The 27,572-nt window shown below is 45.4% G+C and overlaps 1 protein-coding gene and 3 long non-coding RNA genes across 4 annotated transcripts in view; 2 read left to right on the forward strand and 2 right to left on the reverse strand.

Moving 5' to 3' along the window:
• The first annotated feature begins 4,056 nt into the window (after window positions 1-4,056).
• LOC139788809 (uncharacterized) lies at window positions 4,057-7,446 on the forward strand. Its single transcript, XR_011722944.1, has 5 exons — window positions 4,057-4,149; window positions 4,282-4,740; window positions 5,272-5,358; window positions 6,330-6,445; window positions 6,579-7,446. It is a non-coding gene; the product is annotated as an uncharacterized lncRNA (long non-coding RNA).
• An 820-nt stretch (window positions 7,447-8,266) lies between these two features.
• On the forward strand, window positions 8,267-22,087 carry STC1 (stanniocalcin 1). Its single transcript, XM_071729001.1, has 4 exons — window positions 8,267-8,737; window positions 12,005-12,147; window positions 13,159-13,370; window positions 16,935-22,087. The coding sequence occupies exons 1-4, from the start codon at window positions 8,620-8,622 to the stop codon at window positions 17,203-17,205; spliced, it is 744 nt and encodes a 247-aa protein (XP_071585102.1). The 5' UTR covers window positions 8,267-8,619; the 3' UTR covers window positions 17,206-22,087.
• On the reverse strand, window positions 8,895-10,956 carry LOC139788795 (uncharacterized). The gene is made up of 3 exons (XR_011722941.1): window positions 10,624-10,956; window positions 9,779-10,045; window positions 8,895-9,224 (listed from the first exon to the last, which is right to left on the reverse strand). It is a non-coding gene; the product is annotated as an uncharacterized lncRNA (long non-coding RNA).
• LOC139788786 (uncharacterized) overlaps window positions 11,208-27,572 on the reverse strand; it is a 33,909-nt gene continuing 17,544 nt past the window's right edge. Inside the window, exon 3 of the long non-coding RNA XR_011722938.1 lies at window positions 11,208-11,296. This is a non-coding gene — a long non-coding RNA (uncharacterized lncRNA). The remainder of the gene's footprint in view (window positions 11,297-27,572) is intronic.

Below are 27,572 nucleotides of genomic sequence, written 5' to 3' on the forward strand. Positions count from 1 at the left end.
TGCTTGTGACAGACATTACATGGGGATAAAAGCTCTCCTTTGTTCTATTTAGAATTAAAATTATGAGCTAAAACAATGGAGTTTCCCACATAAAAACCCTTGGAGTTTAGGTGTTTGCAATGCACAAAGCTGCTCTTCCATGCTGGAACATGTAAACCAGAAATCCTGGCCAAATCTTCCAGTGTGCTGGCTTGAAGTGGGGCAAATCCCCAGTTCATATAAGGCCTTTAAGATGCTTTTTCTTATGGCTGCACACCAGCCAATAAGTGACAATTAAAAAAGACAATCAACTTGGGGCTGCTCTGGTTTTAGTTTCCAGCTGATGCAACTCTGATCTGGAAGATAAATCTTAATTTGGGACTACAAAGGGATTGTTCTCTCAGAAGAGACTACACTGCTGGCCAGGCTGTTATCTTCCCTGAAAACTGAGTGTCCTCTTTAGTGATGTCTCTGGTTTTCTTGCTGCTGAAAAGCAAACTGAGTTGAGGTGGGGGATGCTGTGGGTGTCTCTCCCCTCCCTTTCCAGGCTCCCTAAAAACTTCACCTGTTGGCCCCAACATGATACAGGACCTTTGGAGCTCTGTTCTGCACAATCTGCTCCCTTCTGGCTTCTAGAGAATGGGGGGAAAAAACCAACAGCCTGCCTTAAAAATGTGGACACTGGAACTGTGATCTCATCCCTGTCAGGAAATGGGGGGAGGTGAAATTTTCCATGGCAGATACCACCTCGGAGGTAGGGGACAGCCTCAGGTTTGCTTCTTCATTGTCACCCTCAGAGTGTCCTTTATCCTTGTCCCTTTCATTTGGTCCTCTCCCTAAATTCCAGTTTCTTTCTTTCACTCTTGTCCCTCACTTGCCAAGCTGCTTTGATAACACCTTCTCCTGTCTTTTTTCCTAACAAATGGGCCAAACCTGAACTAAAAAATCAGGTTCTGTGCTGTTCTGCTAGTTCCTCTGCTAGCAAAAGAGCTTGGAGCAGCTGTCAGGTATTTATGCAAACCCTTTTCCTCTTCTATTTTAAGTTCAGTTTTGATCAAAAAAGAAGGGAGAGAGGGGAGAAGAAAAATAGAAACCAGCTTGGAAGCCACAACACTTTCTTCAGAGCTCCCTGCTGCTTTTTTCTGCTCCCTTGCACAAGGAGGGAGCAGCAAAACCCCCTCCCCAAACTGAACCTGCTGAAGGAGGCAGGGAGCAGAGAAGCAGAGATGCTGCCTTGCTTCTCCACCAAACCCCAAACTCAGCTTTTCCAGCTTCCCAAACCTTGCTGGGGGAATTCCTCAGCATCTCCCTTGGAAGCCAACCCAGAGCCAACTGCATCCCTGCGATGCCTGGGACTTTTTGCATCCCAAAAGGAGCTCAGCAGTGAGCAAGGTTTAACACCCAAAGCAGCAGATGGGGACAGCAGCTTGGGGACAAGCTGCTCCAGGACCATTCCTGCTTGGATTGAGCCTCCTGTCCTCACCTGGAGGCAAAACCCCATCTCTGGGGGTTTTGCAGGGTGAGTAGGGTTTGGTAGTGATGGAGAAAGCTTCACTGTTACTGTGTGTCCAGGTTTGGAGAGAAAAGAGGTGGATGGTCCTGTTATTCCCTCCAGTTAGCATGAAAAATATTAAATTCTCAAGTTTATTAAATTCTCAAATATTAAATTCTCATTAAATTGAGCAGGGAAGCTCAATCAGTGCTGAGGAAACAGGGGATTTTTCTCTTCTGAGGCCATCACTGATGCAGTGGGTTTCACCAGGTCTGAAAGGAGAGGAATAGCTGGAGTATTGGCAAGCTTGGAGAAAATATGGGAAATTTCCCTGGTTTCCCTCTAAAAGTACTCTGTCTATTGCCAGGTATTTCAAGGACTGGGACAAGAAGCATTTGTGCTTTGAGTAGCCCCAAAATGAGGAGGTGCTGTGACTTCAAGGGACCTTCCGTCCTGGGGCTGCACCAGAGGCTGCAATTCCCAGAGGAATTTTCCCATTTTTTTCTATATGTTTTGCATTCCAGAACCATACTCATCTCCTCTTATCTGCCCAAGGGACTGTGTTATTTAGACCTTGGCAATTAATATTTTTTTTTTCCCTAGGAATGATCTTTCTAGCTTCTGAAAAATCACAGAGAAAGAAGGATTCTTGTGTTAAATGTTCTTGTGAGTACGGTAACCACAATATTTAATTTACTAACTTTAGGATCTGTGACTTGTTATAGCAATAAAAAGGAAAAAAAAATTAAAAATTACACTCTTGCAAAACAAATTCCAGTAACTATTGGCTAGAAAAGTTTCAAGAGACTTTCTCAAGAGCAAAGTGAGGAGGCTGCTGTGTCATTCCCCCTTTTTTTTTTTTCCTTTTTGTTTTGTTTTGTTTTGTTTTGTTTATTTTTAAAGACCTTCTGTGTAACTTGAAATGTCTATTCCTGCCTGATTCTTCCTTCCCTTATTTCACACCTAGAACTGGGCTCACCCTGCAAGAAGCTGAGCAAGGAGTGCTCTTTGCCTGCCTGGAAACAGGGGCCAAGATCTTCTCGAGGATCCTTCAACGGCACACAGGGTAAAAAAAAAAAAAAAAAAAAAAAAAGGCAAATTCATGATTCATGAAGGCTCTGGCCATAGATCTTGCAAAGAAATGCTTGGCAGCTTTAGAGAATAGCTGGGTTTATTTTAACCTTTAAGAATGACACCAATTTCACAGCTGTTAATGCTATGTGGCTCCTACGCTTTCCAATGCAAATTGCACATGAAGGGCTGATGCATTTTGATGAAGGAGGCAGGGTGAGGCAGAATCTCCATATTAATGTGCCAATATCTTTGTTCTGAAGTGTTTAATTTTATGCTTTAATGAGAGATCCTCTTTCTGGTTAAGGCAAGCCTTTGCAAGAAACTCTTTAGATATTTGCTGGTGTCATCAGGCTGGGGAGCAGGGGGAGGGAAACTTCCCTCGCAAGCCTTGGGGGTGCCCTCTGTGGCCAAGAGGGTTGAGGTGGGAATGCATGGAGATGGGGGGGGGGTTACCTGGGGAAAGGCCTCGCTCAGAGCCCCCCAAAATTAGGGTTGGGATTAATTCTTGCTGCAGTCACTTCTGGGTTTTGGCTCAGCCACCTGATGGGCTCCAGAGAGGAGATGCGGTGGGGGTCGTAGGGACGTCCACCCAACCCTAAAATTCTGGGGGCTTCCTCCTCCTTTCCACAAAGCTGAGGTTGCTTTGAGTCCAGGTGAAGAGCTCTGCCAGTGTGTGCCAAACCTTCTGTCTCCATGTGCATCCTCCAAAAATCCATTACTCATCAGCAGGCTTGGGGATAACCTGCCAAAGCACACTGCCTCCTGTAAACACCACTTCCTCGCCTCCGTGGGCCACCTCCTGCTTCTGCAGCTCCTCTTGGCTGCTGCTTCAGGGCTGGGGCTGGGACTGGCTCCTCTTGCTGCTGAATGGAAGGATTAAAAAACCCTTCTGAGTCTGTTTTTCAGGTATAAATCCAGCCCGAGCCAGTGCTATCCGTGTTTGGTTAGAGAGGAGCCAAGCTGTCAGCCTGCCCCAGCAATGCCTTTAAAGGGCTGGTTCCCCTTCCAGAGATTTTTCCCTGCCTGGATCAGGCCAAGGGACCAGGAATTGAGTGCTGAAAGTTCTTTATGTCTCTGCTATGTGGTGCACATTTGGTTTGAATCAAAATCCCATCGAAAGAGGCAGTCAGGCTTTAAAGCAGAGGATTACAAGGGAATACTGGGTTATTATTAGTAATCACTTTTCATCGTGCCTCGCTTTTACAAGAGACAAAACGATCCCAGCAGACGTACACTGAGATAGGTAATTATGAAAGAAAAGGGGAAAAAAAAATCAAATTGTGTGAATTGAATAAATCCTGTAGCACAGTAACATGAGAGGACCTGTAACCTGCCTGCCTTTCTGCTCCTGATTAAGTCACACATAGTTGCAACCTGACGTTGGGCACGAAACAATCGTAGCTTCAACACACAGCGGTCGTGACACAATTCAACCTCTTCTGACTTTTTTTTTTTTTTGCCTGTGAGCCAGAGATATTAAATCCCTTTGTTTAAGACCAAGATTTGGAGCTGATTTTTCTTGCTGCTGTTGCTGCCAGCTTTTCCAGAGCGAAGGCCAAAGCTGGCAGCCAGCTCCCAGTGGCTTTGTTGGGGCAGACACCCAGGTAACTCTCAGATTGTCTCCTGCCTTTTGGAACAAGTTCTGACATCACTTGCACCGGTGCAGCCGGGGTTATTCATTTGGGCTAAGCAAATTAAAAGGTTCTGCTTAGCCTCTCCCTTACTTTTGCTTTTAGGCTCTCGGGGTAATTGAAGCTGCTCCTGGTTTCTTACTCCTCGGCGGGGAATCGCATCCCGGCGGCGTGCGGTGACGCATCAGAGCCATGGTGGAGATGAAGCTGAATTTTGGTGGTTATCCTAATGTGCACCTGTTGAGGAGCTGGTCCAGCCAGCTGTGTGCAGGCAGCTGGCGAGCTCTCAAGGCCTGGAGACAGCACAGCTCTGCTCCTTCCAACCCACGAAGCCTTTTTTTTTTTTTTTTTTTGGTTTGTTTTCCATCAGCTTCCACGCACGCCGGAGAGGAGGAGGAGGAGGGGAAGGTGCTCAGCCCCTGCCTGGTCCCATCCTCACCGCGCTGCTCCCTGGCAGCTTTTTCCCGGCCCATCCCTGGGTTAACTGCGGTGTGTCAAGGAGGAAAAGGGTGGGGTGGCTGCGTACGTGTGTGCCCAAGTGTCGCCGGCGTTAAGAGGAGGTTGGTTTTGCTGGGAAGGAGCAGCCGGGGAGGGAGGGACAGGAGAGAGCTGCTGACTCCCGAGGTGATGCAGTTGCTCACGTCCCTCCGGAGCGGAGCGAATGGAAGGGTCCTGGGATGGGAAAAAAGAAGGGGGGGGTCGAGGGGGCTGAAAGGTGGGCAGGGATCCAGTTACACAATGGCAGCTTCCAGCCAGGCAGCAGCTGAGCACAAAGCAGGGGGGTGTGAGTGTGTGTTAGAGACTTTGGGTTTCCCCCCTCTTGGGTTTCTCCTCTATTTTTTTCCTTTTTTGATTCCCCCCACCCCATATTTCTTTCTTGAGGAAAATCCTACCACCTTGGGAACAGACAAACAGGAGCACAGTAGTGTGGGACTGATGAAAACCCTACCACCTTGGGAACAAACAGGAGCACAATAGTGTGGGGCTGAACAGAAGCTCTGGAAGGGAAATGGAAAAGAAGGGGATGGTTCACTCAGGGCTAACAGTGCTTTCCTTTTTTCTTTTTTTTTTTTTTTTTTTTTTCATGTGTATCAGCCAGGAAAGAAACCCTTCTGCTCAGGGCATGTACCTGTAATGGAAGCCCCAGAGAAAATTCTCCTGGCACTTTATGCTGAGGCTTTAGTAACAAACAGTGGAACTTCTGTGGGGGTTTTGCATCATTTTTCTCTCATCTGGTGAAATCTCCATGGTCCAGGCCAGCTATTAACTGAGAGGAAGAGGAAGGGATCCCAGCATTCTTCTTGTATCCCTAAACCTAGCAGTGATCTTGGAGATGGGTCCCTGGTGTAGGCGAACCACCAATCCTTCCAAAGTCCCATGATTTCTCCTCCAGCTGCTTCTTGCTCTCTTTAAAAGCCTGAGTGAAGCCAAACTCCTCAGCCATCTTCCTGTGGGTGCAGAATGGAAGTTACAGGAGGATTTTCCAGTTCTTGTTGCCTTCAGTGTGGGAAAGAAGTCATCCAGGTGGGAATAAGAACCTCTGGTAGCAAAGGACTCAGGTGTCCCATGCAGAAATTTCCTTGTGCAAGACTCTTGCCCAGTTTGACACCAGCTGAGTGTGGGTCCTTCAGTCCTTTCTCACCTCCTTAAAGCAATAAAAAGGGACTTTCTGGAGACTTGATAAAGCTTTTCTGGTGTTATCATGTTGGCCTCATCCTGATCCAACGTATGTGTTGTAGTGCCCTGTCCCATTCCCAAACTCAGCCTCATCTTTCAGTCCATCTCCTGTTCCTCTTCCCCACTGGTTGCTTGAGAAATAGGTGGTAGGCACAAAAATGAAATATGTCCCTAAAGGAGTAAATCAGCCCTGGGATAATGATAGGGGAAAGCCTAGAAAACGTGCTGGAAGGATTTTAGTATCTAGAGGAACTGCTTGCTCCTAATTTTTCCTAAGGCTTGGAATCAACTCAGGAGGGATACGTGCTGGAGGGCCAGGACAACCTGGTTTGTTTTGCAGATGACTTCAGTTGAGACTAAAACATTAAAAAAAAGACAAGTAGGAATGTTCACCTTGGGGGTGGAGGGGTGGAGAAACAGGGCTTTGAGTTTGAAATTCAATTTTGTGGAAAATGCAGTGCTTTCACTCCAAACAGGACTTAGATAGAAGGGTGATTCATCCCCCACTGAAGTCAATGCCAGAGTTGCTTTTGATTTAATCAGAATCAAACCCTTATGGGATTATTCCCACTTGCAAACTGGACCAGTCCTAGTAAGTAGAAACCCCACAGTGCTTTTGCAGGGCTGCTGCTTTTTTTTTTTAATTTTTTTTTTTTCTTCTTTATTTAATGAAATTGGCTCGATGTCCCCAAACGGAGAGGAAACCCAAAACCCTTCTGTTTCAGTGCTTTTTGACTGTTCTGGGAACATCTGGCACAGCTGTTAGTTTGACCCCAAGGCAGGACTACAACCTTGCTCCTGTTCCAAGGGAAGCTGACACCAAATCCACCACCAGAACCAGGGCTGCACAGCCCAACCTGAGCTCTCAGCTCCCTCCCAGAAGAAACCAGAGCTCAGGGATGGGCTGAGGAACCAGAATGGTCCCATTGGCAGGGTCAGAGCTGTCAAACTTGAGGAAAAAATAGCCAGGAATGAGGCAAAGCAGAGGGCACTGATTCTGGAGCTCCACTAAGGAAGAGGCTACTTCTGTTTTTCTTTAAATTGCTTCCTTATTGACTTCAATTTAGCCACCCATAAACCTGACAGAATGCCCAGAGGATGAGGGGTGGTTTTTTTTTGCACCTCCACTTCAATGAGATTTGTAAAAATGGTTCATCCAAAGGCAACTTCTGTGCAGGGATGGATCCATGGGTCTCCCCGAGCCACTTTTCCTCGCCCAGCACCGCAGGGATGAGAGAGTTTTTCCCTCCCCAGAAAAGATCCTGGGTTTAGAGCTGAGTGGGAATCAACCCTGCTCCAGATCCAAAAGCAGCTATCTCCCCCCTGATCAGGAATATCTGAGAGCTGAAGCTTTCGACTTATTCTAAGCTGCAGGAACTTGTCATTTTTTTTATTTATTTTTTTTTTTATCTCTAAATCTTCTTTCTCCTTGCACCTTCCCGATTTCCTTTCAGCTCTAAGGCTTAATGCTCCTGCTTGTACTTTCATCCCTTAAACACTCAGAGCCTTAAATTGTCTCTGGTGTAGAGGGTAATCAGTTCTCCAGTGTGTTAATCCTCATTATGTGCCTATTAAAATAAAGATTAAATCAAGCATTAGGGTGCCTCCTCCCGTTATGAAATCTGAAAAACAGGATTGAGTCTTGGGGCGAGGTGGGGGGAGGGAGAAAAACCACCAAACACCTAAAAAAAAAAATTGTTTCTTGAGCAAAAAAGGGCAGGCTGGAGTCAGAGGGATGGACAGGGGGGTTTGGGAGCTGTGCAAGGGAGGGGAAGGAGCTCAGGACTGGCCTGTGAGGAGCAGGGGTTTGGGCTCTGGGAGGGGATTTGCATCTGCCTACGTGAGCTGGAGTCTGGGTGTCCATGGGTTCAGAGCTGTGCACACGTGTTTTGGCAGCAAAAGGTGATGCCTCCCCACAGGTAATGTCCTTTTTGCCTTTTTTTGGGGGGGGCTGGGGTCTGCTGGAGTCCCTCTGAGAGCCTGGGGTGCCCCTTCCCCTCTTCTTCCCAGCTGCTCTCCCCCTGCTAAAAGATCTTTTCTGAAAGGGCAGGTGGTTTGGGGTTGGGTTTTTTGTGGGGTTTTTTTTTTTTTTTTTTTTTTTGAGGGGGGGTGGGGGAAGATTGAGGACTGCCCCGTCATTTCCTTGAGCTCAATCATCCATAGGAAGTCGGGAGGGGGGGGATGAGGAGGGAAGGAGGAGGGGGGACACCCAGACACCCACCCAGAGAGATGACTTTCCCACCGCTTAACTTTTGGGTTATTGTTGTTTGGCAGGTACTTTTAATTGGCTGGAAAATATTCTTCCTGTGAAGTTGCAATTTTTTTTTTTTTTTTTTTTTTTTGGTTGGTTGGTTTTTTTTTTTTGGTGGTTTTTTTTTTTTTTTCTGGGGCTTTGAATGAGTCCAGTCTGCCTTTGGCTCTGCCCAGCTCCTCCCGATTGGCTCGGCAGCCGCCGGGGGGACCGATAAGGGCGGCTATAAAAGCCCTGGGAGCTGCTCCTGGTCCCCCAGCCAGCAGGAGCCAGAGGGGTCCGGCAGAGCCCGGGAGCCGCATCCATCTCCCCGCAACCCCCGCAGCTTCCCTGCTCTTTTTCCCTGGGAGCGCGTATCCAGATCCACATCTTTGCTCAAGCCGAAGTGGAAGAGGAAAAAAAGAGAGAGAGAGAGAGAGAGAGAGCACACACATATACCAAAAAAAAAAAAAAAAAAAAAATCCCACCCCAAAAAAAAAAAAAAAAATCCACACTTAGCGGAAACTTGTCAGAGAATGCTCCTAAAGTCTGGTTTTCTCCTGCTGCTGGTGATCAGTGCGTCTGCGTCCTATGAAGCTGAACAGAATGACTCTGTGAGCCCCAGGAAACCCAGGGTTGCAGTCCAGAACTCAGGTAACACCCAGCAAGGAGGGCTCGGAGCCTCAGCCCTGATGTGTTAAACTGTTTCAGATATTTTTACTGCTGATTTTTCCTCTTTTTTTTTTTTTTTTTTCTTTAAGTCTTTCTTGGTTGGTTTGTTTTTTTTTTCCTTGGTGGTTTTTTGTTTTTTTTTTCTTATAAACTTTATGGCCGGCAGGAGCAAATATTGATTTAAGGGTCGGATGCAGGATATTGGGGCAGAGCTGGAGAAGAAATCTTCTCCTTCCAGGAGCTGGGTCAGGGAACCGGTGTGTGAGCTGCTTGCAGGATGCAATCCATTCTCTCTCCTCCCCCATGAGTTCCATGTACTTTTTTTTTTTTCTTCTTCTCCTCCTCCCCTGCTTGCATGTACCTTTCTTCTCCAATTGCACTCATACTCTGGTGTTAAATTCCTTGCTTTTTAGGAAGTTGATAAAATCCGTGGAAATTGGACTGAACCATTGTTCTGCCCAACATCTGCCTGCTCAAAAGAGGGGGAGAGCAAGAGGAGACTTTGAAGAATGCAGTAACCTAGAAACTGTCCACTGCTTGCATTTCTTTTCCAAACCTGATTGCTATCAGTTAGATGATACCAGAAAAATCCAATTGTGACATTTAGCCAACTTGCTTTTCCAGTGGGTTAAAAAAAAAAAAAAAATTGCTGGCAAGTCAGCTCTGGAGGTCTCTACTTTGTGCAGGAGATGCTGAGATAAGTTGGACACATTGTCTGGAACAATGGAAATTAAAAATCTGTCTCCTAGTATACTGAAAAGATATTAGCTCTCTAATTTGGAGCTCATTAAGGGATGGCTTATTTTAGATCTGCAAGGCTCTGCAGCATTATACCAGGGTGTTTGCTCAATTTCCTTTTGTATTTGGTTGCTATAGAAACATAGGGGCTCACTCTTGCACCGTGCCTAAAACAATAAAAGCTTAATGCACACTAAGTCTGCTGAAAGCAAAGTTAGCATTTGAACCTGTGGAAACATAATTGTGGGAAGGAGTTGTGTGAGGTTATGAAGAGGATGAGCTTACCAAATATTCCTCCCTTCAGGCACGGCAGCAAGAGCAGAGAATAAAGAGGGGTGATTAAATTAATTTTTTTTATATATATAATTTTTTTTTTTTTTTTTTTTTTTTTGCCTCCTCTTCTCCTTAAAGATCCGAGTTACAGAGAGAATGTCTTGAGGCTACAACTTCAAGGTGTGCTCTCTTCCCCTCCATGCAAATCCTCACTTTTCTCACACCTAGGATCCTGAGCTGGGTTTGCATTTCTTCCTAAAGAATGTCTTGTAACCTGATCTGCAAAAGTAATGAATATGCCTTGCTCAGACACATAAGGGGACAGATGTTCAGCTCACCAAAAAAAAGGTTAATCCCTCCTAATTTCAGGGCAATCATGTGGCAATACTGCTGATTCATTGGTAAAAAGCCAAGTATCTGCACTAAAAAAGAAGGGGTGACATGGATACCCTCCATGAGGCTGACTCAAGGATGTTAATTATACATTTTATACATGTATAATTTTAATTATACATGCTCAGCTCCATTACCTTAACTTGCTCTGCCCAAATGACCCTTTTCTTTCTCAGTCTCCTGCACTGGGACCTTTCTGGACTGTGCTTGCAAGCTGCTGGGTACCAGCTCGGTGCTGAGCACCCAGCTGGGTCCTCTGTGCTCCTGAGAACTGACAAGCAAGCTCAAAATCTTCTTTCTAGAGACTTTAAGGCTTTTTAAGCATTCAGAAATCCCTCCCCAGCTGGCCAGAGCAGGGCTTCCTGCCACCAAGGGCCAATTTCATGCCAGTTTAGTGGCAAGCATCTTCACCTCAGGCTCATTTGCAAAGGTTTGTGAGCCAGATGCTGCCAGGATGCTCTCACCTCCCTTTGGTCTAAGGCCATGGAGAAGACCTCGTCACCCCGAGCTCTTTGTGGGCCATCCTCTTTTCTCCTGCCTTTGTCAGAAAAAAAGCTGTAAATGGAAATAAGCAGAATTAGGTTGGGGTGGAGACTGTGGAGAAGACCTCAGCACCCAGAGCTCTTCGTGGTCCATCCTTCCTCCTTCTGCCTTTGTTGTAGGAACTTGGAAAAAAAGCTGTAAATGGAAATAATCAGAGTTAGGTTGAGATGGAAACCATGGAGAAGACCTCAGCACCCCGAGCTCTTCGTGGTCCATCCTCCCTCCTTCTTCCTTTGTCAGAAAAAAAGCTGTAAATGGGATGGAGAATTAGATTGGGATGGAGACCATGGAGAAGACCTCATCACCCAGAGCTCTTCGTGGTCCATCCTTCCTCCTTCTGCCTTTGTCAGAAAAAAAGCTGTAAATGGACAAAAGCAGAGTTAGGTTGGGATGGAGACCATGGAGAAGACCTCACCACCCAGAGCTCTTCATGGTCCATCCTTCCTCCTCCTGCCTTTGTCAGAAAAAAAAGCTGTAAATGGACAAAAGCAGAGTTAGGTTGGGATGGAGACCATGGAGAAGACCTCACCACCCAGAGCTCTTCGTGGTCCATCCTTCCTCCTTCTGCCTTTGTTGTAGGAACTTGAAAAAAAGCTGTAAATGGAAATAATCAGAATTAGGTTGGGGTGGAGACCATGGAGAAGACCTCAGCACCCAGAGCTCTTCATGGTCCATCCTTCCTCCTTCTGCCTTTGTCAGAAAAAAAGCTGTAAATGGACAAAAGCAGAGTTAGGTTGGGATGGAGACCATGGAGAAGACCTCACCACCCAGAGCTCTTCGTGGTCCATCCTCCCACCTTCTGCCTTTGTCAGAAAAAAAAGCTGTAAATGGAAATAATCAGAATTAGGTTGGGATGGAGACTGTGGAGAAGACCTCAGCACCCAGAGCTCTTTGTGGGCCATTCTCTTTCCTCCTGCCTTTGTCAGAAAAAAAAGCTGTAAATGGAAATAATCAGAGTTAGGTTGGGGTGGAGACGATGGAGAAGACCTCATCACCCCGAGCTCTTCATGGTCCATCCTCCCACCTTCTGCCTTTGCCAGAAAAAAAGCTGTAAATGCAAAAATTCAGAGTTAGGTTGGGATGGAGCTGCAAGCCTTCATCTCACCCAAGATGTTGCCTCCTTTACCACCTGTAGCTGCCCAGCTGAAGGTTTCAGTAGTTGGAGTTCCTGCTCCTTGGTGATTTTTTTGCATCCCTGCACTGCTCAACCCCCTCAGAAAGCCAGGAAGGCTCCTGCTTGCCTGCAGCTGGACACATCTGGCTGCTGTGAGTGCCCCCTTAACCTTCTGCCTCTCTCTGCAGCAGAAGTGGTTCGGTGCCTGAACAGTGCCCTCCAGGTGGGCTGTGGGGCCTTTGCCTGCCTGGAAAATTCCACGTGTGACACGGATGGGATGTATGACATCTGCAAGTCCTTCCTCTACAGTGCTGCTAAATTTGACACTCAGGTACAGTGCCAGCATCAAGGGGTGAGGAATAATCCCTGGGTGTTGGAGGGATTGATGGAAATTCAGAATATTTCTCTATTCTGTTTTTATATATTAATATTTCTATCAGCAGCTTTATTATGATTGCTGATAAAGTCCTGCTGCACCAAAGCATGTGCTGAATTAAAAGGACACTTTTAAGCATAAAGAAAATAAAATCTCTGTCCTCCTGGAGGTGGGGTCTGTGCAGGCTGAGCCCTTCCCTTCTTGCAGCCCTTCCTGCTGCCCCTCTGCAGCCCAGTTTGGGTTTTTTGGCTCCAAACTCATCCTTCAGGGCTCTTCCCTACATTTTCCACGTGCTGGATGAATGCTCTGTGTGAGCTCTTGGCAAGGGGGAGTTTTGTGGGGCAGAGAGCTGAATTTCCTCTTCAGGAGGAAATCAAAATGTTTCCTCTTCAGGAGGAAATCAAAATGTTCTTCCAACAAAGTGAAGCTCCTGGCTATGGGACCTGGCCCAGGGCTGGGATTTCAACTGGAATTTTTTGGGAATGAGTGGCCAGATCAGCCCCTCCAGAGCTGCAGCTGCTCACGGTGGGATAAATAGGATGATATCAGGAAATATTTGTCCTTTCTTCCCAAAAAGGCACACAGCTCCTCATTCCTTGTGCTCTGGCTCCCAAGGAAAAACCTGGAAGCTCCTAAAGCACCTGGAGGGCTGGTGGGCAGCCTGGGGGTTTTCCTACCTCTGGGCCAGGCACTGTCAGCTCAGGTGACACCAAGACATCCCCACTGCCAAAATCTCTTCCCCCAGGGCTGCTGTGTGCACCCCAACTGGAAATGCTGTGAATATAATTCTGCAATAATTGCCAACATTTAGGGTCCAATTCCCTGCTGGACTCACTAAGGCACCTCCAGCAGGTCCATAATTGCAGTGAGGGTAATTAAGAGTAGCCAGGTGCAGTTATGCATCTTTTCCTTTGACACCTGTTAGAGTTGAAGGTTTTGGGGTTTTTTTTTTCCTTCTTTTTCCAGGGAAAAGCTTTTGTGAAAGAAAGCCTGAAGTGCATTGCCAACGGGGTGACATCCAAGGTGTTCCTTGCCATCCGGAGATGCTCCACTTTCCAGAGGATGATCTCAGAGGTGCAGGAGGAATGCTACAGCAAGCTGGACATGTGTGGCATTGCCAAAAGGAACCCTGAAGCCATCACAGAGGTGGTGCAGCTCCCAAATCAGTTCTCAAACCGGTACGTGGGGTTTTCCTCAGCTGGAATGAGGGATGGGGGGAGAAAGAAAGGAGAAGGGACCCCAAATTCCTCATTTCTTACAAGTCCATGCTGGGGGGTTGGAATTAGATGGTCTGTAAGGTCCTTTCCAACCTGAACCATTCTAACACAGCTCAGCCTAAGTAACACTCTGCCTTTTCAAAGCCTTTTTTCCAGGGGGAAGGGATGGAAGCTGTGCCAGGGGAAGTTTAGGCTGGATATTAGGAAATATTTTTTCCCTGAAGCCATCTGAATGACCCAGGAAAGTGGTGGAGTCACCATCCCTGGAGGTATTTCAAAGGCTTGGTTCTCCAGGACATGGTTTAGGAGTTGACTGTGGTGTTAGCCAAAGGTTGGATGGTCTTGGAGGTCTCTTCCAACTTAAAGATTCTGTGAATAAGTCTGAGTTTGAATATTACAAAGTTTGGAGGCTGGCCTGAGAGTTCAGGGCTCAGCTTCTCTCTAGCAGCTGCCAGGAAATAAAATGAGCACCCCATGAGTTTCAAACCCAGATTCTGCAGCAGAATAAAATGAGTTTCAAACCCAGGTTGCTCCATGGTAAGTTTTACCTCTGCTTTTTCAAAGCCTTCTTAAGCTTTACCAGCTTTCCTCTGATTCTCTTTTTGGTAAAGACATTTTATAAACCTCTCCAGGGGAGAATCATACAATTAACTAGGTGTAGATTGCTGGTGTAAGGAGATTGCTGCTGGAGTTTAAGTGTTAAGTTCTTTTCCTTTCAATGCAGAGGTTTGAAATACCAGCCCAGTTTGGTTGCTATAACATCACTTGAGCACTTTAGAGCTCAAGAGCACTTTAGATTGAGCACTTTAGAGCTTCTCAATCTATTCTTGCACCTTTATTCACCTCTTCAGACAGCAGCCATCCCATTTGGGGTTTAGGGCACCCAACAAGGTCTTGGTGACTAAGTTACCATGGCAACGGGAGGAACCCTCTCTTCTCTAACCTTATTATGCCATGGTGTGTATTTCTGAGGATAGTGTGATGTTCTCAGGTCACTTTTAGGGTTGTCTTCCTCCCTTTTCCCTCTCCATAGCCAAGGCTGCCTGCAGGGATGTGCTGTCTGAGCACAGAACTTTTCCCTGGCCCCATCCTCCAAGGACAAGGGACAGGGAGAGGCCTCAGGGAGCTGCTGCAGCCTGCACGGTCACACTGCAAGGACAGGGATTTTTTCCTCTTCAATCCTGGAACAATCAGTGCTGAGTCTTGTGATTGGGATAAAAGGGATCTTTCTGAATAGTTGGAGTAAATATTCTGGACAATTTGAGTGCAAACAGACCAAGCTGCAATTGAAGGGCTTTGCAAATGCCCCTGGGCTGGTTGTTGGGCTTGAGCTAGAAATATCTCTGAGCCTCCAGACCTGGCCTAGGAGAGGTAGGAAGGGGATATGGAGATGTTGTATCTCTGGCCAGCAAGAATTTCTTATTAAAAAGCCTCTGTAATTATTATACCCAGCAAACTCTACTTGTGGGAAGGGGGAAATTATCCTTGGGTGTCTTTTCCCAAGCACATTTGGAAGGGATTTCCCTGAGCCTTCCCCTGAGGAGCAGGCAGCTCTGAGGCATCAATATTTTACTGGTTTGGGTTAATCTGAGTTTAAGAGCCCTTGGGGGGGGGTTTTGGGGGCCTTGGGGTGAAGGAGGGATGTGTGGGCACTTCAGCAAAGGAGGATGGAGTGATGTTCTCTGTGCTGGGGAGGTTCCTCTCCAAAGGACCAAGGGCTCCTGTCCCTTCAACTCCTCCCCCACAGCCACCAACCCCTGTGGAAGCCAAAGGATATTATGACATGTTGAGTAACAAAAGCAGCAGGATTTCCCAGCTAATAGTTTACACTCAGGTCTCCTAAAACATCCTGCTTTCCCAGCCCCTGTCCCAACATAGCCACAGAATAAGAATATGCCACTTGGCCTGGGACACTGAGAGGAAGTAGTTAAAGGTCATAGCATCTTCCTGTGATTTAATCTGGTGGCAGGAGCAGGAGGAGAGGAAAACCTTGTTGTCTTTGCAGCCCAGCTACCAAAAGGCACTCGTGGAGCTCTTTGATTGCAGCTCTGGAACCCACCCAGGCTGTGTCTGTGTGCTGGAGGGGCAGGAGCTCAGCAGAGGAAGGTGGAGAGGATCTGTCCCTCCTGTCCTGCCCGACTGGGACTGGTGGGAGCTGGAGGCATGGCTCACACAGATGCCTTCTGCTGGGCACCCTTCAGACCTGAATATTCCCACAGCTGAGCTGGGCTTGCCCTGGGCTCCCCCCTGCCAAAGCCTGAGCCTTTTGTGCTTCAAATGCAGCAGAATCTTTAACCTCACCTGACCTCCCCTGGCTGCTGGAAAAGGCCAGAGCTGAGCATTAGGAAAGGAGTTTGAATGTGAACTCTCATTTCCCTCTTCCTTCCCCTCCTCCACCTGCAGGTTATTCTCCCGTGGAAAAATGTCACCGTGACCTTAAAGGCTTAAAATAAGTTCCCCACCAGCCTTGCAGGCAGAAGGAGCCCAGCTAATATGGGACTGCTCCTCTTTTCCCAACTTTCTCTGCCTGGGAAGACGTCCTCTGGCAGAGCAGCGTCCCAGCTGTGCTCTCCCTGCCCCAGCCAGCTCTGCACCCAGGGCTGTGCCCTGTCTCCTGTAGCCCCATGGAAGGTCACTCCTTGGGGTTTTGTTCTCCACTCAGCCCAAACAGCTCTGGGAACACAAATCAGCACTTTCCTGGCTCCCTCCCTGAGCAGGGAACGTGTACCTGAGGCTGCTGGAAGGCAGCAGCACCAGGGCAAGGTGGAAGGTCCCCCCTTGGGGTTTAATGCATGGGCAGCTTGTTGGAAGTGACAACTGATCCTATAGATTTGTCCCCCAGAAATCCCTGCACAGCAGGTATTTGGGATGAGAGGTTTGCTTGGGCTGAGCTTGCTTCTTCCTCTTTTGGTCCCTCTCTAAAGGCTGGGGATAGAGGGAAAGAGAAAGGGATGAAAGGGAAGGGAAAGGGATGGAAGGGAAGGGAAAGGGATGGAAGGGAATGGTGCCACAGGGATGGGAACAGTCAGAGGAAGGGTGATGCTGGCTCAGACCTGTGGTCTCTCTGGTCTGCCCTCCTGGTTGGTGCTGGGCATTATGTCCAGCAATTCTTTTTCTTCCTAAACTTCTCGGGTTGTTCAGTGGAGAGTAAAACATCCCCAAGAGCCAATTTCTGGGTCCTGTGAGGTCCTCCCTTTCCCCTTCTTCCCCATCCTCCAGCCTGACACCTGAACCACTTGTGCCTGGGGCCTCCCAGAGCTGGAGGAGGGAGGACAATGAAATCAGGTGGTCAACAGGTTGTGTCCCTTCCCTGCATCACAAGCACAGCACCTGCAGGTCCAGGACATCTGAGAAATCCCTTGGGTGTGCACGACCCAAAATCCATTTCCAACGCGCTCCCCGAACGGCTTCAAAAATTCTGCTTCTCAGTTTTTGCTCCCTTGGGCTGCTCCCCACGCTCGGGGTGGGCTCTCCCCTTGTTTCCAAGGAGCAGCCATGGAATAACAGCTGGGAATTCCCTTGCAGGTATTACAACAAGCTGGTGAGAAGCTTATTGGAGTGCGACGAGGAGACCGTCAGCACCATCAAGGACAGCTTGATGGAGAAGATCGGGCCCAACATGGCCAGCCTCTTCCACCTCCTGCAGACAGATCACTGCTCCCAGGGCCACCCCCGGGCTGACTTCTCCAGGAGACGGATCACGGAGCCTCAGAAGCTCAAACTCTACTTCAGGAACCTGCGAGGTGAGGGCTCCCTCCCAGCCCACGCCAAGCGCGGCTCCGCCGAGAGCTCCTAAAGCCCCCGAGGGGGGAGCGGCGCTGGGTGTGGAAGGGATGCTAAGCACTACCAAAGCTGAAGTCTCTCTTCTAGAAGAGTCATGCACCCAAACCCAAGTGTACTGTAGCTAGTTTTCATGCCAACTAGGGACTGGTTTTAGATTTAGTCATTTTAAGGTTTTCTATTCCTCTCGAACAACGAGAAAAAAAAAAAAAAACGCAGCGAAACTTTTTTGCATGTTCCGCCTCTCGGCTTTCCTCCCCCTGTCCAAAAAAAACCCCAAACCTCTCCATCTCTTTTTCCCTCCCACAACAAAATACCCCCCGACAGTCTTAAATAGAGTGGTCAGGCCTCCAGCCTGACCCCGCTGAAGATTTGCCAGCAGGGAGGAGAATTTCTTCTGCCCTGTAGTAAAGTGGTAGGAGCTGAGAGATGCACTGAGAACTCTTGCACATCCTAAAGATGTCAGTGGAATTCGTGTTATGAATCTGTGCTGGCCATGGAGGAATATGAATGTCATATTCTTGGTCTTTTCATGTCATGCAGTCCTAACCCTTCCCAACACAGCTCCCTTGAACCCTTTTGGTTTCCCCACTCGCTTGCTGGGGGGGATTTGAGTGACCGGGACGTGGCACCGGAGTGCAAAATGAGTTAAAATTACACCCCCTGACACACCCCGGATCAGGAAAGGAACATTTTGTACTAGGGAAATGATTAAAAGAGGTGCCAGTCTATGGTTGAAGCTAGTCAGAAGGTTGCATAATCTCACATTGTATTTAAAAGCTAACATCTCTGTACTGTATTTAACTGTCTGAAGCTTTAAAAGAGATCTAACAACAAAAAAAACCCTGTCTTAAGACTAGAGTATTAAAGGTCTTGCTCTAACTGTGGTATAAATAGTTTTAAAATCTGTCATGTACTGTACATAGATTCCACAAGAGTCTGCTTAAAAGGAGCAGAATATAATAACTTTATTGCATAAACTTAGTTTTGTAAGTTAGCTATTTCTTTTTTATTTTATTTTTCCTGGAAACACTATCTCTGTCACATCCAAGAGTTCACCTGCTACTCCGTGGCCTTTTTCTCTAATGGAAGAGAGAAAAAACCTTTAGGACAGAAATGAATAAGGAAGGGCCAGAACCAAGCCTCTCAGAGTTAAAATGGGAAAAAAATAGAAAATTAAAAAAAGAAAGAGTTGAGGCTGGCCAGCCCTATCCCCATTGAGCTGCTCCAAGCCGTGGCCGTGCCCGAGTGCTGCTCCAGAATTATTTGGGTTCTTATCTGTCATGTACTGTACATAGATTCCACAAGAGTCTGCTTAAAAGGAGCAGAATATAATAACTTTATTGCATAAACTTAGTTTTGTAAGTTAGCTATTTCTTTTTTATTATTATTTTATTTTTCCTGGAAACACTATCTCTGTCACATCCAAGAGTTCAACTGCTACTCCGTGGCCTTTCTTTCTACTGGAAGAGAGAAAAAACCTTTAGGACAGAAATGATTAAGGCAGGGACAGAACCAAGCCTCTCAGAGTTAAAATGGGAAAAAAATAGAAAATTAAAAAAAGAAAGAGTTGAGGCTGGTCAGCCCTATCCCCACTGAGCTGCTCTGAGCTGTGGCCGTGCCCGAGTGCTGCTCCAGAGCTATTTGGGTTCTTATCTGTCATGTACTGTACATAGATTCCACAAGAGTCTGCTTAAAAGGAGCAGAATATAATAACTTTATTGCATAAACTTAGTTTTGTAAGTTAGCTATTTCTTTTTTATTTTATTTTTCCTGGAAACACTATCTCTGTCCCATCCAAGAGTTCACCTGCTACTCCGTGGCCTTTTTCTCTAATGGAAGAGAGAAAAAACCTTTAGGACAGAAATGACTAAGGCAGGGACAGCACCAAGCCTCTCTTCTTAGAGTTAAAATGAAAAAAAAAAAAAAAGAAAATTAAAAAAGAAAGAGTTGAGGCTGGTCAGCCCTATCCCCACTGAGCTGCTCCGAGCTGTGGCCGTGCCCGAGTGCTGCTCCAGAGCTATTTGGGTTCTTATCTGTCATGTACTGTACATAGATTCCACAAGAGTCTGCTTAAAAGGAGCAGAATATAATAACTTTATTGCATAAACTTAGTTTTGTAAGTTAGCTATTTCTTTTTTATTTTATTTTTCCTGGAAACACTATCTCTGTCACATCCAAGAGTTCACCTGCTACTCCGTGGCCTTTTTCTCTAATGGAAGAGAGAAAAAAACCTTTAGGACAGAAATGATTAAGGCAGGGACAGAACCAAGCCTCTCTTCTTAGAGTTAAAATGGGAAAAAAATAAAAAATAAAATAAGAAAGAGTTGAGGCTGGCCAGCCCTATCCCCACTGAGCTGCTCCGAGCTGTGGCCGTGCCCGAGTGCTGCTCCAGAGCTATTTGGGTTCTTATCTGTCATGTACTGTACATAGATTCCACAAGAGTCTGCTTAAAAGGAGCAGAATATAATAACTTTATTGCATAAACTTAGTTTTGTAAGTTAGCTATTTCTTTTTTATTTTATTTTTCCTGGAAACACTATCTCTGTCCCATCCAAGAGTTCACCTGCTACTCCATGGCCTTTCTTTCTAATGGAAGAGAGAAAAAAACCTTTAGGACAGAAATGATTAAGGCAGGGCCAGAACCAAGCATCTCAGAGTTAAAATGGGAAAAAAATAGAAAATTAAAATAAGAAAGAGTTGAGGCTGGCCAGCCCTATCCCCACTGAGCTGCTCTGAGCTGTGGCCGTGCCCGAGTGCTGCTCCAGAGCTATTTGGGTTCTTATCAGATGGCCAACAAAAAAGCTGCTTTGGGATCTCAGAGCTGCCAGAGGCTAAAAATTCTCTTAGAAAGTCCATTTCTGGGAGAAGGCAGGAAAAAAAAACCCAAAAAACCCCTTCCATTCTCTTAGGTTCCAGAAGGAAAGCAACGGGACTGCCTTGAAGGGACCACAGGGGTTGATGCTCTGGGCTCTGCCTCTCCCTCCCAGGAGCTGCTGGGGCTCCCTCAAGCTCTGCACAGTAGCCAGGCTGGGCTTTAGGGAGCCAAAAAAAGCCAAAAAAAGCCACATTGTGGTGTGCAAGCAACAAGGCCAGTTCCAGTGCTCCAAATCTGTCTGCAGAGTGGATGACTCTTGCTCAGCTACTTAGAGAGCCAATAAAGGAGGGATCTATTTTTTTCTTTAGCAAAATCTAAAGCAATATAACTTCTTTTTTTTTTTTTTTCTTTTTTCCTTCAATTATTTTTTTTTTTAATACCACAAAGCCTTTAAACAATAACTTGCTGCTAATATATTGAAACCAGATGCAGTGGCAGCATTGCTAATATTGCTGTCTTCATTACATGTTGTAGCCCAAAAAGTGCTGTCATAAAATTGCAAGCAGCAAAAAAAAAAAAAAATGTTGCTGATGGTAGAGGGTTGTTAATTCTATTATTTTTTTTTTTTCTTTTTTCTTTCTTTTTTGAATCATGCCATCCAGGGCAAGCAGGATGCAATATTGCTTGTTCTTAAATTGCAGTCAGGTAGATAAGAGTAAGAAAAAAGAAGTTTTCAAGGTGAAAACCAAAGGCCCCTTGAATATCCTGACCTAAAAAATTCAACCTTGTGCTTAGGAAGTGACCCCAGGACGGTGCCTCTGCCCCCTCCAGCATCACACCTGGAGCTTGGGAAAAACCAGGGATGAGGCCATGGAAAAGTCTCCTGGGGTCTTTGCACCAAGATTGCTCCTGGGGGAAATAATTCCTGCAAAGTTTTTCCCTGGATGGAGGAATTGGGGGGAGGGGAGGGGGCTGCATTCTGCTGAGGGCTGTGCCCAGCTGGGGTGCCCCAAGTCCCAGCTGAGCATCCTGGGGACACCTCCCAGCCCCCCTTGGAGATGCTCCTGAGGACAAGGTGGCTTCTCCAGTCCTGGGAAAAACTAAAAAGAAGTTTATCAGGTTGATTTGGGGGCTTAACCCCCAAACCCTTTCATTTTTTTGACCTGTCATCCTTAACTTGCTTCTCCCAGTGGGTCTTAAAACTTCTTCTCCCCTCAATAGAGGGGGGGGAAAAATTATCTCCCCCTGGTTGGATTTGCTCTGGGATCACAGGTACCCAGCACCTCTGCAACCCAAACCCTCCCCTGCATCCCCCCAGCTTGGGGCTGCTGTAGTTGCTCCTTTTTTTCCCCCATCCTGGAATAGGAAGGAAGCCCCAGACCCCCCAGATCAAGAGGCCTGGGCTTCACCTTGCCCAACCTCTGCCACCCAGCCCAGGTTGGTCCTTGAAAGCTCCCCCTAAATAGGAAAGGGGGACAGGGAGAGGGGAAACCCCTTCCCCATCCCCTGGGTTTGGGGGTAGAGATCCCCCAGGGGATGGGGAATGAGTCTCCAGATTGAGTCCAGCTATTTCACAGTTTATTTCATCTCTAATGCTTTTTTATTTTAATTTTTTTTTTTTTTTTTTTTTTAATCTTGCATTCATTGCAAAGTGATTTCACTTGGGGGCAGGGAGGGGCTTCTCTAGAAACGTTTGCATGATTCTCATTGTGATTTGTTTGCACTTTAGATGTTTTGTGCCATGATAAATTTGCATTTATCTATTTATAATTTAAAGAGACTTAGAAAGGGAGAGAGAGTTTTGAGTTTTCTGTTTTGTTTTGGGGTTGTTTTTTGTTTGGTTTTTTTTTTTTGCTGAGTACTGGAATAAACAGTGAGCATATCTGGTATATGTCATTATTTATTGTTTAAATTACATTTTTAAAGCTCAGTGTGTTCATATAAAGGTTATTTGAAACATATCATAGTAAGGAGAAAGATGCAAGTTATTTTCTTTGCTTATTTTTATAATTAAAGATGCATAACATAACGAGGCCTATGTTGGATTTTCTTCTGCAATGAAATAAAATGTCCAATTTAAGGAGGTTTTGCTGTCTGGCTCTTTCATCAAACCAAAACTCAGTGACTGCTGAGTGTGCTCCATGAGGAGTGAATCCCAAATAAATGAAGTTTGGCTCTGGGACTGCAGAGGATCCAGGTGCAGGGTGGGCAGGGGATGCTCCCCTTTTCCATGCCTTGCCAGGGCTCTGCTCCCATCCATCCCCTTCCCTCCTTTTTCTGTTTCCCTGCAGCAGGAGCTTTCCTGGACTCCCAGCTCCCAGTTTTTCTGCAGCTGCTTAGGAAGGGGCTTCGCTGGGAGTAAAATGACAACAAAAAGACTTGGTCTGGGTTCCCCAGTTCAGCTCAGGGATGATTTCTCTGCAGGACATCAAGGAGGAGGAGTGAGGAGTCTGCTGGCCTGGCCCTGTGTCCCTGGCCCTGTCCTGGTGTCCCTGTCCTGGTGTCCCTGTGTCCCTGTCCCTGTCCTGGTGTCCCTGTCCCTGTCCTGGTGTCCCTGTCCCTGTGTCCCTGTCCCTGTCCTGGTGTCCCTGTCCCTTTGTCCCTGTCCCTGTGTCCCTGTCCCTGTGTCCCTGTCCCTGTCCTGGTGTCCCTGTCCCTGTCCCTGTGTCCCTGTCCCTGTGTCCCTGTCCCTTTGTCCCTGTCCCTGTCCTGGTGTCCCTGTCCTGGTGTCCCTGTCCTGGTGTCCCTTTGTCCCTGTCCCTGTGTCCCTGTCCCTGTGTCCCTGTCCCTTTGTCCCTGTCCCTGTCCTGGTGTCCCTTTGTCCCTGTCCTGGTGTCCCTTTGTCCCTGTCCCTGTCCCTGTGTCCCTGTCCCTGTGTCCCTGTCCTGGTGTCCCTGTCCCTGTGTCCCTGTCCCTGTGTCCCTGTCCTGGTGTCCCTGTCCCTCTGTCCCTGTCCCTGTGTCCCTGTCCCTGTCCTGGTGTCCCTGTCTCTGTCACTGTGTCCCTGTCCCTGTCCCTGTGTCCCTGTCCCTGTGTCCCTGTCGCTGTCCTGGTGTCCCTGTCCCTGTGTCCCTGTCCCTGTCCTGGTGTCCCTGTCTCTGTCCCTCTGTCCCTGTCCCTCTGTCCCTGTCCCTGTCCTGGTGTCCCTGTCCCTTTGTCCCTGTCCCTCTCCCTGTCCTGGTGTCCCTGTCTCTGTCCCTGTGTCCCTGTCCCTGTCCCTTTGTCCCTGTCCCTGTGTCCCTGTCCCTGTCCTGGTGTCCCTGTCCCTGTGTCCCTGTCCCTGTGTCCCTGTCCCTGTCCTGGTGTCCCCAGGCTGTGCCAGCTCCTTGGAGTCAGCAGGAGCCTGAGCAGGGGGGAGGAAAAGTGGGAGCAGGTGAGGTGGGCACCACCTGGATCTCGGTCCTTATGACCAAGGGGGAACCTGATGAGGGTTCATCCCTATCCTGGTTTTTCCTGCTTTTCCTCTCCAGAGCTGCCATCCCTGGAGGTTCTCCCCATCCCCCTGCTCTCTGTCCCTTCTCTCCATCTTCTCTTTCTCTCTTTGCTCTCTCTACATTTTCTCTCTCTCTCCTTTACTCTTTCTCTCCTCTCACTCTCTTTCCTTTCCCTCTCTTTGCCTTCTCTGCTTCCTCCTTTCGCTGCTTTTCCTTAGATTTAGGTTTTATCTCTTCCCTTTTCCTGTGTCTTTCTACTTTCTGTCTTTGCTCTCTTTGCTTTCTCTGCTTTTCCTCTTTCCTTTCTCTGTCCTTTTGCTTTCTCTTTGCTCTTTCTCTGCTTTCCCTCTCTGATCTCTTTGCTCTTTGTTTTTTATTCCTTTCTCCTTGCACTTTTTCCTTTTTTTTTTCCCTCTTTCATTTCTCTTTCCTTTCTCCTTCCTTTCTCTTCTTTCCTTTCATCCAATCTCTCTGCTCTCTCCTCTTTCCTTTCTTTCCCTCTCTTTTCTTTCTCTGCTTTCCCTTTGCTTTCTTTTCTTTCTCTCTGCATTCTGGAAGGAAGGAAGGAAAAGGAAAGAAGGGAAAGGAAGGAAGGAAAAAGGAAGGAAAAAGGAAGGAAGAAGGAAGGAAGAAGGAAGGAAGAAGGAAGGAAGAAGGAAGGAAGAAGGAAGGAAGGGAAAAGGAAGGGAAAAGGAAGGGAAAAGGAAGGGAAAAGGAAGAAAAAGGAAGGAAAAAAGGAAGGAAAAAGGAAGGAAAAAGGAAGGAAAAAGGAAGGAAAAAGGAAGGAAAAAGGAAGGAAAAAGGAAGGAAAAAGGAAGGAAAAAGGAAGGAAAAGGAAGGAAGGAAAAAGGAAGGAAGGAAAAAGGAAGGAAAAAGGAAGGAAGGAAGGAAAAGGAAGGAAAAGGAAGGAAAAAGGAAGAAAAAAGGAAAGGAAGGAAGGAAGGAAAGGAAGGAAGGAAGGAAGGAAGGAAGGAAGGAAGGAAGGAAGGAAGGAAGGAAGGAAGGAAGGAAGGAAGGAAGGAAGGAAGGAAGGAAGGAAGGAAAAGGAAAAAAAAGGAAAAAAAAAAGGAAAAAAGAAAAAAGGAAAAAAAGGAAAAAACAAAAAGTGAGGGAGTGGAAAACAGAGAAGGAGGGAATAGAAAGCAGAGGGAAAATGAAACCAAAGCTTTCAGCCGGGTGACAAGGCCAGAGTGGGAGGACTGGGGCAGTGTCCGGGTCCCCTCGTGTCCCATCCTGGGGGAGGCTTTGGTGACCGAGCTGCTCCTGCACCCAGGATTCGGGATCCGAGGAGCAGCTGAAGGGCTCCTGGGGGGGGGGGGGGTTGGTGCCCCCTGCCCCGCGCTCCTCAGCCCTGCGAGGGAGGGAAAGAAATTTTTTTCCTGAACTTTGTCATCCCTGCCGGGTTCCTCCATCGCACCGGGGGGGGATGGGGGGGACTCCCCCCGAGCCAGAGCCCGGGGCTGCCCAGCACCCACGGGAGTTCGGGACCCCCCACCTCGCACCCATCACACCCTGACCCCCACCCAGGACGTTTTCCTGTCCCTTTTTGAGTGAGCGGAGCACCCACGGGTGACCAGAACTCCCCCACCCCACCCCTCACCCCCGGGCTCAGGCCCGGTGCATCCCCCCACCCGTGGGTGCCCCCCACCCGCCCCCCCCCCCCCCCACTTCTCTCCGCGCATCCCCAGGGCTCGGAGGTGCCGGGGAATCCTTCCCGCAGGACGCGGAGGGCTCGGGAGCTCTCGGCCCAAGGTCCGCGCGGAGCCGCGGTGCGGGATAAAAAAAAAAAAAAAAAAAAAAAAAAAAAAAAAAAAAATCGGAGATTAAAAAAAAAAAATAAAGGAGATAAAAAAGAAAAAAGGACACAAAAAAAAAAAAAAAAAAAAAAAAAAAAAAAAGAGAGAGGAAAAACGTATTGGGGGTGAGCAGAGGGGGACAAGGACACCGACCCTGAGCTGGGGGAGGGCAGCTCCTCGCTTAATGTCATCGATCAGCAATCATTAATTATCAGTCATTAATTATCAGCCATTAATTATCAGCCATTAATTATCAGCCATTAATTATCAGCCATTAATTATCAGTCATTAGTTATCGGTCATTAATTATCAGTCATTAGTTATCAGTCATTAGTTATCAGTCATTAATTATCAGTCATTAGTTATCAGCCATTAGTTATCAGTCATTAGTTATCAGTCATTAACCAGCACTCATTACGATGCCCCCCCATCCCGGCAGCGCTCAGCGGTTCCTCGCCGGGCACTGAGGACACCGCGGGAGATCCCGGGATCCCCCGATCCCCCCCCCCCCATCTTCCCATTCCCCAAAATCCTCGGGAAGGTTTTCCGCCAAAAGGCGGCACGAGAGGGCGCCAAAAAAACAAAAAAACAAAACAAAAAAAACCCCCAACGAACCGCGAGTGATGTCACCACGTCAGCAGCCAATCAGAGGCAGGGGGCGGAGACAACAATTAGATATATATGTTATATTTATATTTATAATATATGATATTATGGTACATATTGTATAACATATACATTATATAACTATAATATTATATATTATACACTGCATTATATAATATAATATATATAATATATATAATAATAATTATATTTATATATTATATATATCTATATATTATTAACATATTATAAGATATTATTAATATAAGATATATATAAAGATATTATATAATATAAGATATTATTAATAGAATATCTATATATTATTATATATTATAATATATATCATAATATATATTATATATATAATATAATATATAACATATAGATATTATATATATAATATATAATGCCCCCCTCCTCATCCTCCTCCCACATTCCTGCCCGGACTTCAGAGAATCCTTGGAAATTTGGCTGAAAAAAACCAAAAACTGGGAAAAAAAACAAAACTGGGAAAATTCTGCTCCTTCCCCGTGGCTCCTCTCAAACCCGGTTTGTTGCTTCCGTTGGGTTTTTGGGTTTTTTTTTCGAGATAAAAGGAAGTTTTGGCCCCAACTCATTCTGTAGATATAGAATTTATACATATATAAATATAAATAAATATAAATACATCTCTATAGAGAGATATAAATATATATTTATCTGTAGATAGATGGGTAGATATCTATATTTATTTTATCTATATAAATTTTATCTATCTATATTTTATTTTTTATATATTTATATATAGAGATATAGATATATTTATATTTTTATATTTATTTTTATATATTTATATTATATATTAAAATAGGAATTATAAATTATAGATTATAAATTATAAATTATATGTTATAAATTATAATATATAAAATAAAAAATATAAAATATAATATACAGTATATAATATATAGCATATAATAGATAATAGATAATATGTTATATTATATATTATATATATTTATATTATAGTATTTTATATTTATATTTTTATTTATTTATTTATAGGTGTTTCTATTTATACGTACTTATATTTATATATTTATATTTTTATATTTATATTTATATTTATACATATACATATCTATCTATATATAGATAAATATAATTTATATAGATAAAATAAATATAGATACCTATATTTTATCTATATATAAGATATATTTCTATCTATATATGATATATTAGGGTTATAATAGATATAATTTATATCTATGTATATATATATATATATATAAGTATATATATTATATTTATATAATATATATTATATATTATATATTATATATATTTATATATAGCTCTATATTTATATATATTTATATTTATATTTATATTTATATTATATATATTATATATATTTATATATAGCTCTATATTTATATATATTTATATTTATATTTATATTTTTTATTTTTATTTTTATTTTTATTTATTTATTTATAGATATATATATTTATATATATACATATTTATATATATACATATCTATCTAGATAGATAGAAAAAATTTATACAGATAAAATAAACAGATATCTATTTTTATTTTCTCTTATCTATTTTTATTTTATTATCTATTTATTTTTATTTTATCTATATATCTAGATATATTATTATCTAGATATGATATGTCTATATAATGATTAGGGTTAGAATTAGGGTTAAAATAGATATAATTTATATCTATTTA

This window comes from Heliangelus exortis, chromosome 30 (assembly GCF_036169615.1).
Source record: "Heliangelus exortis chromosome 30, bHelExo1.hap1, whole genome shotgun sequence".
Taxonomy (NCBI): domain Eukaryota; kingdom Metazoa; phylum Chordata; class Aves; order Apodiformes; family Trochilidae; genus Heliangelus; species Heliangelus exortis.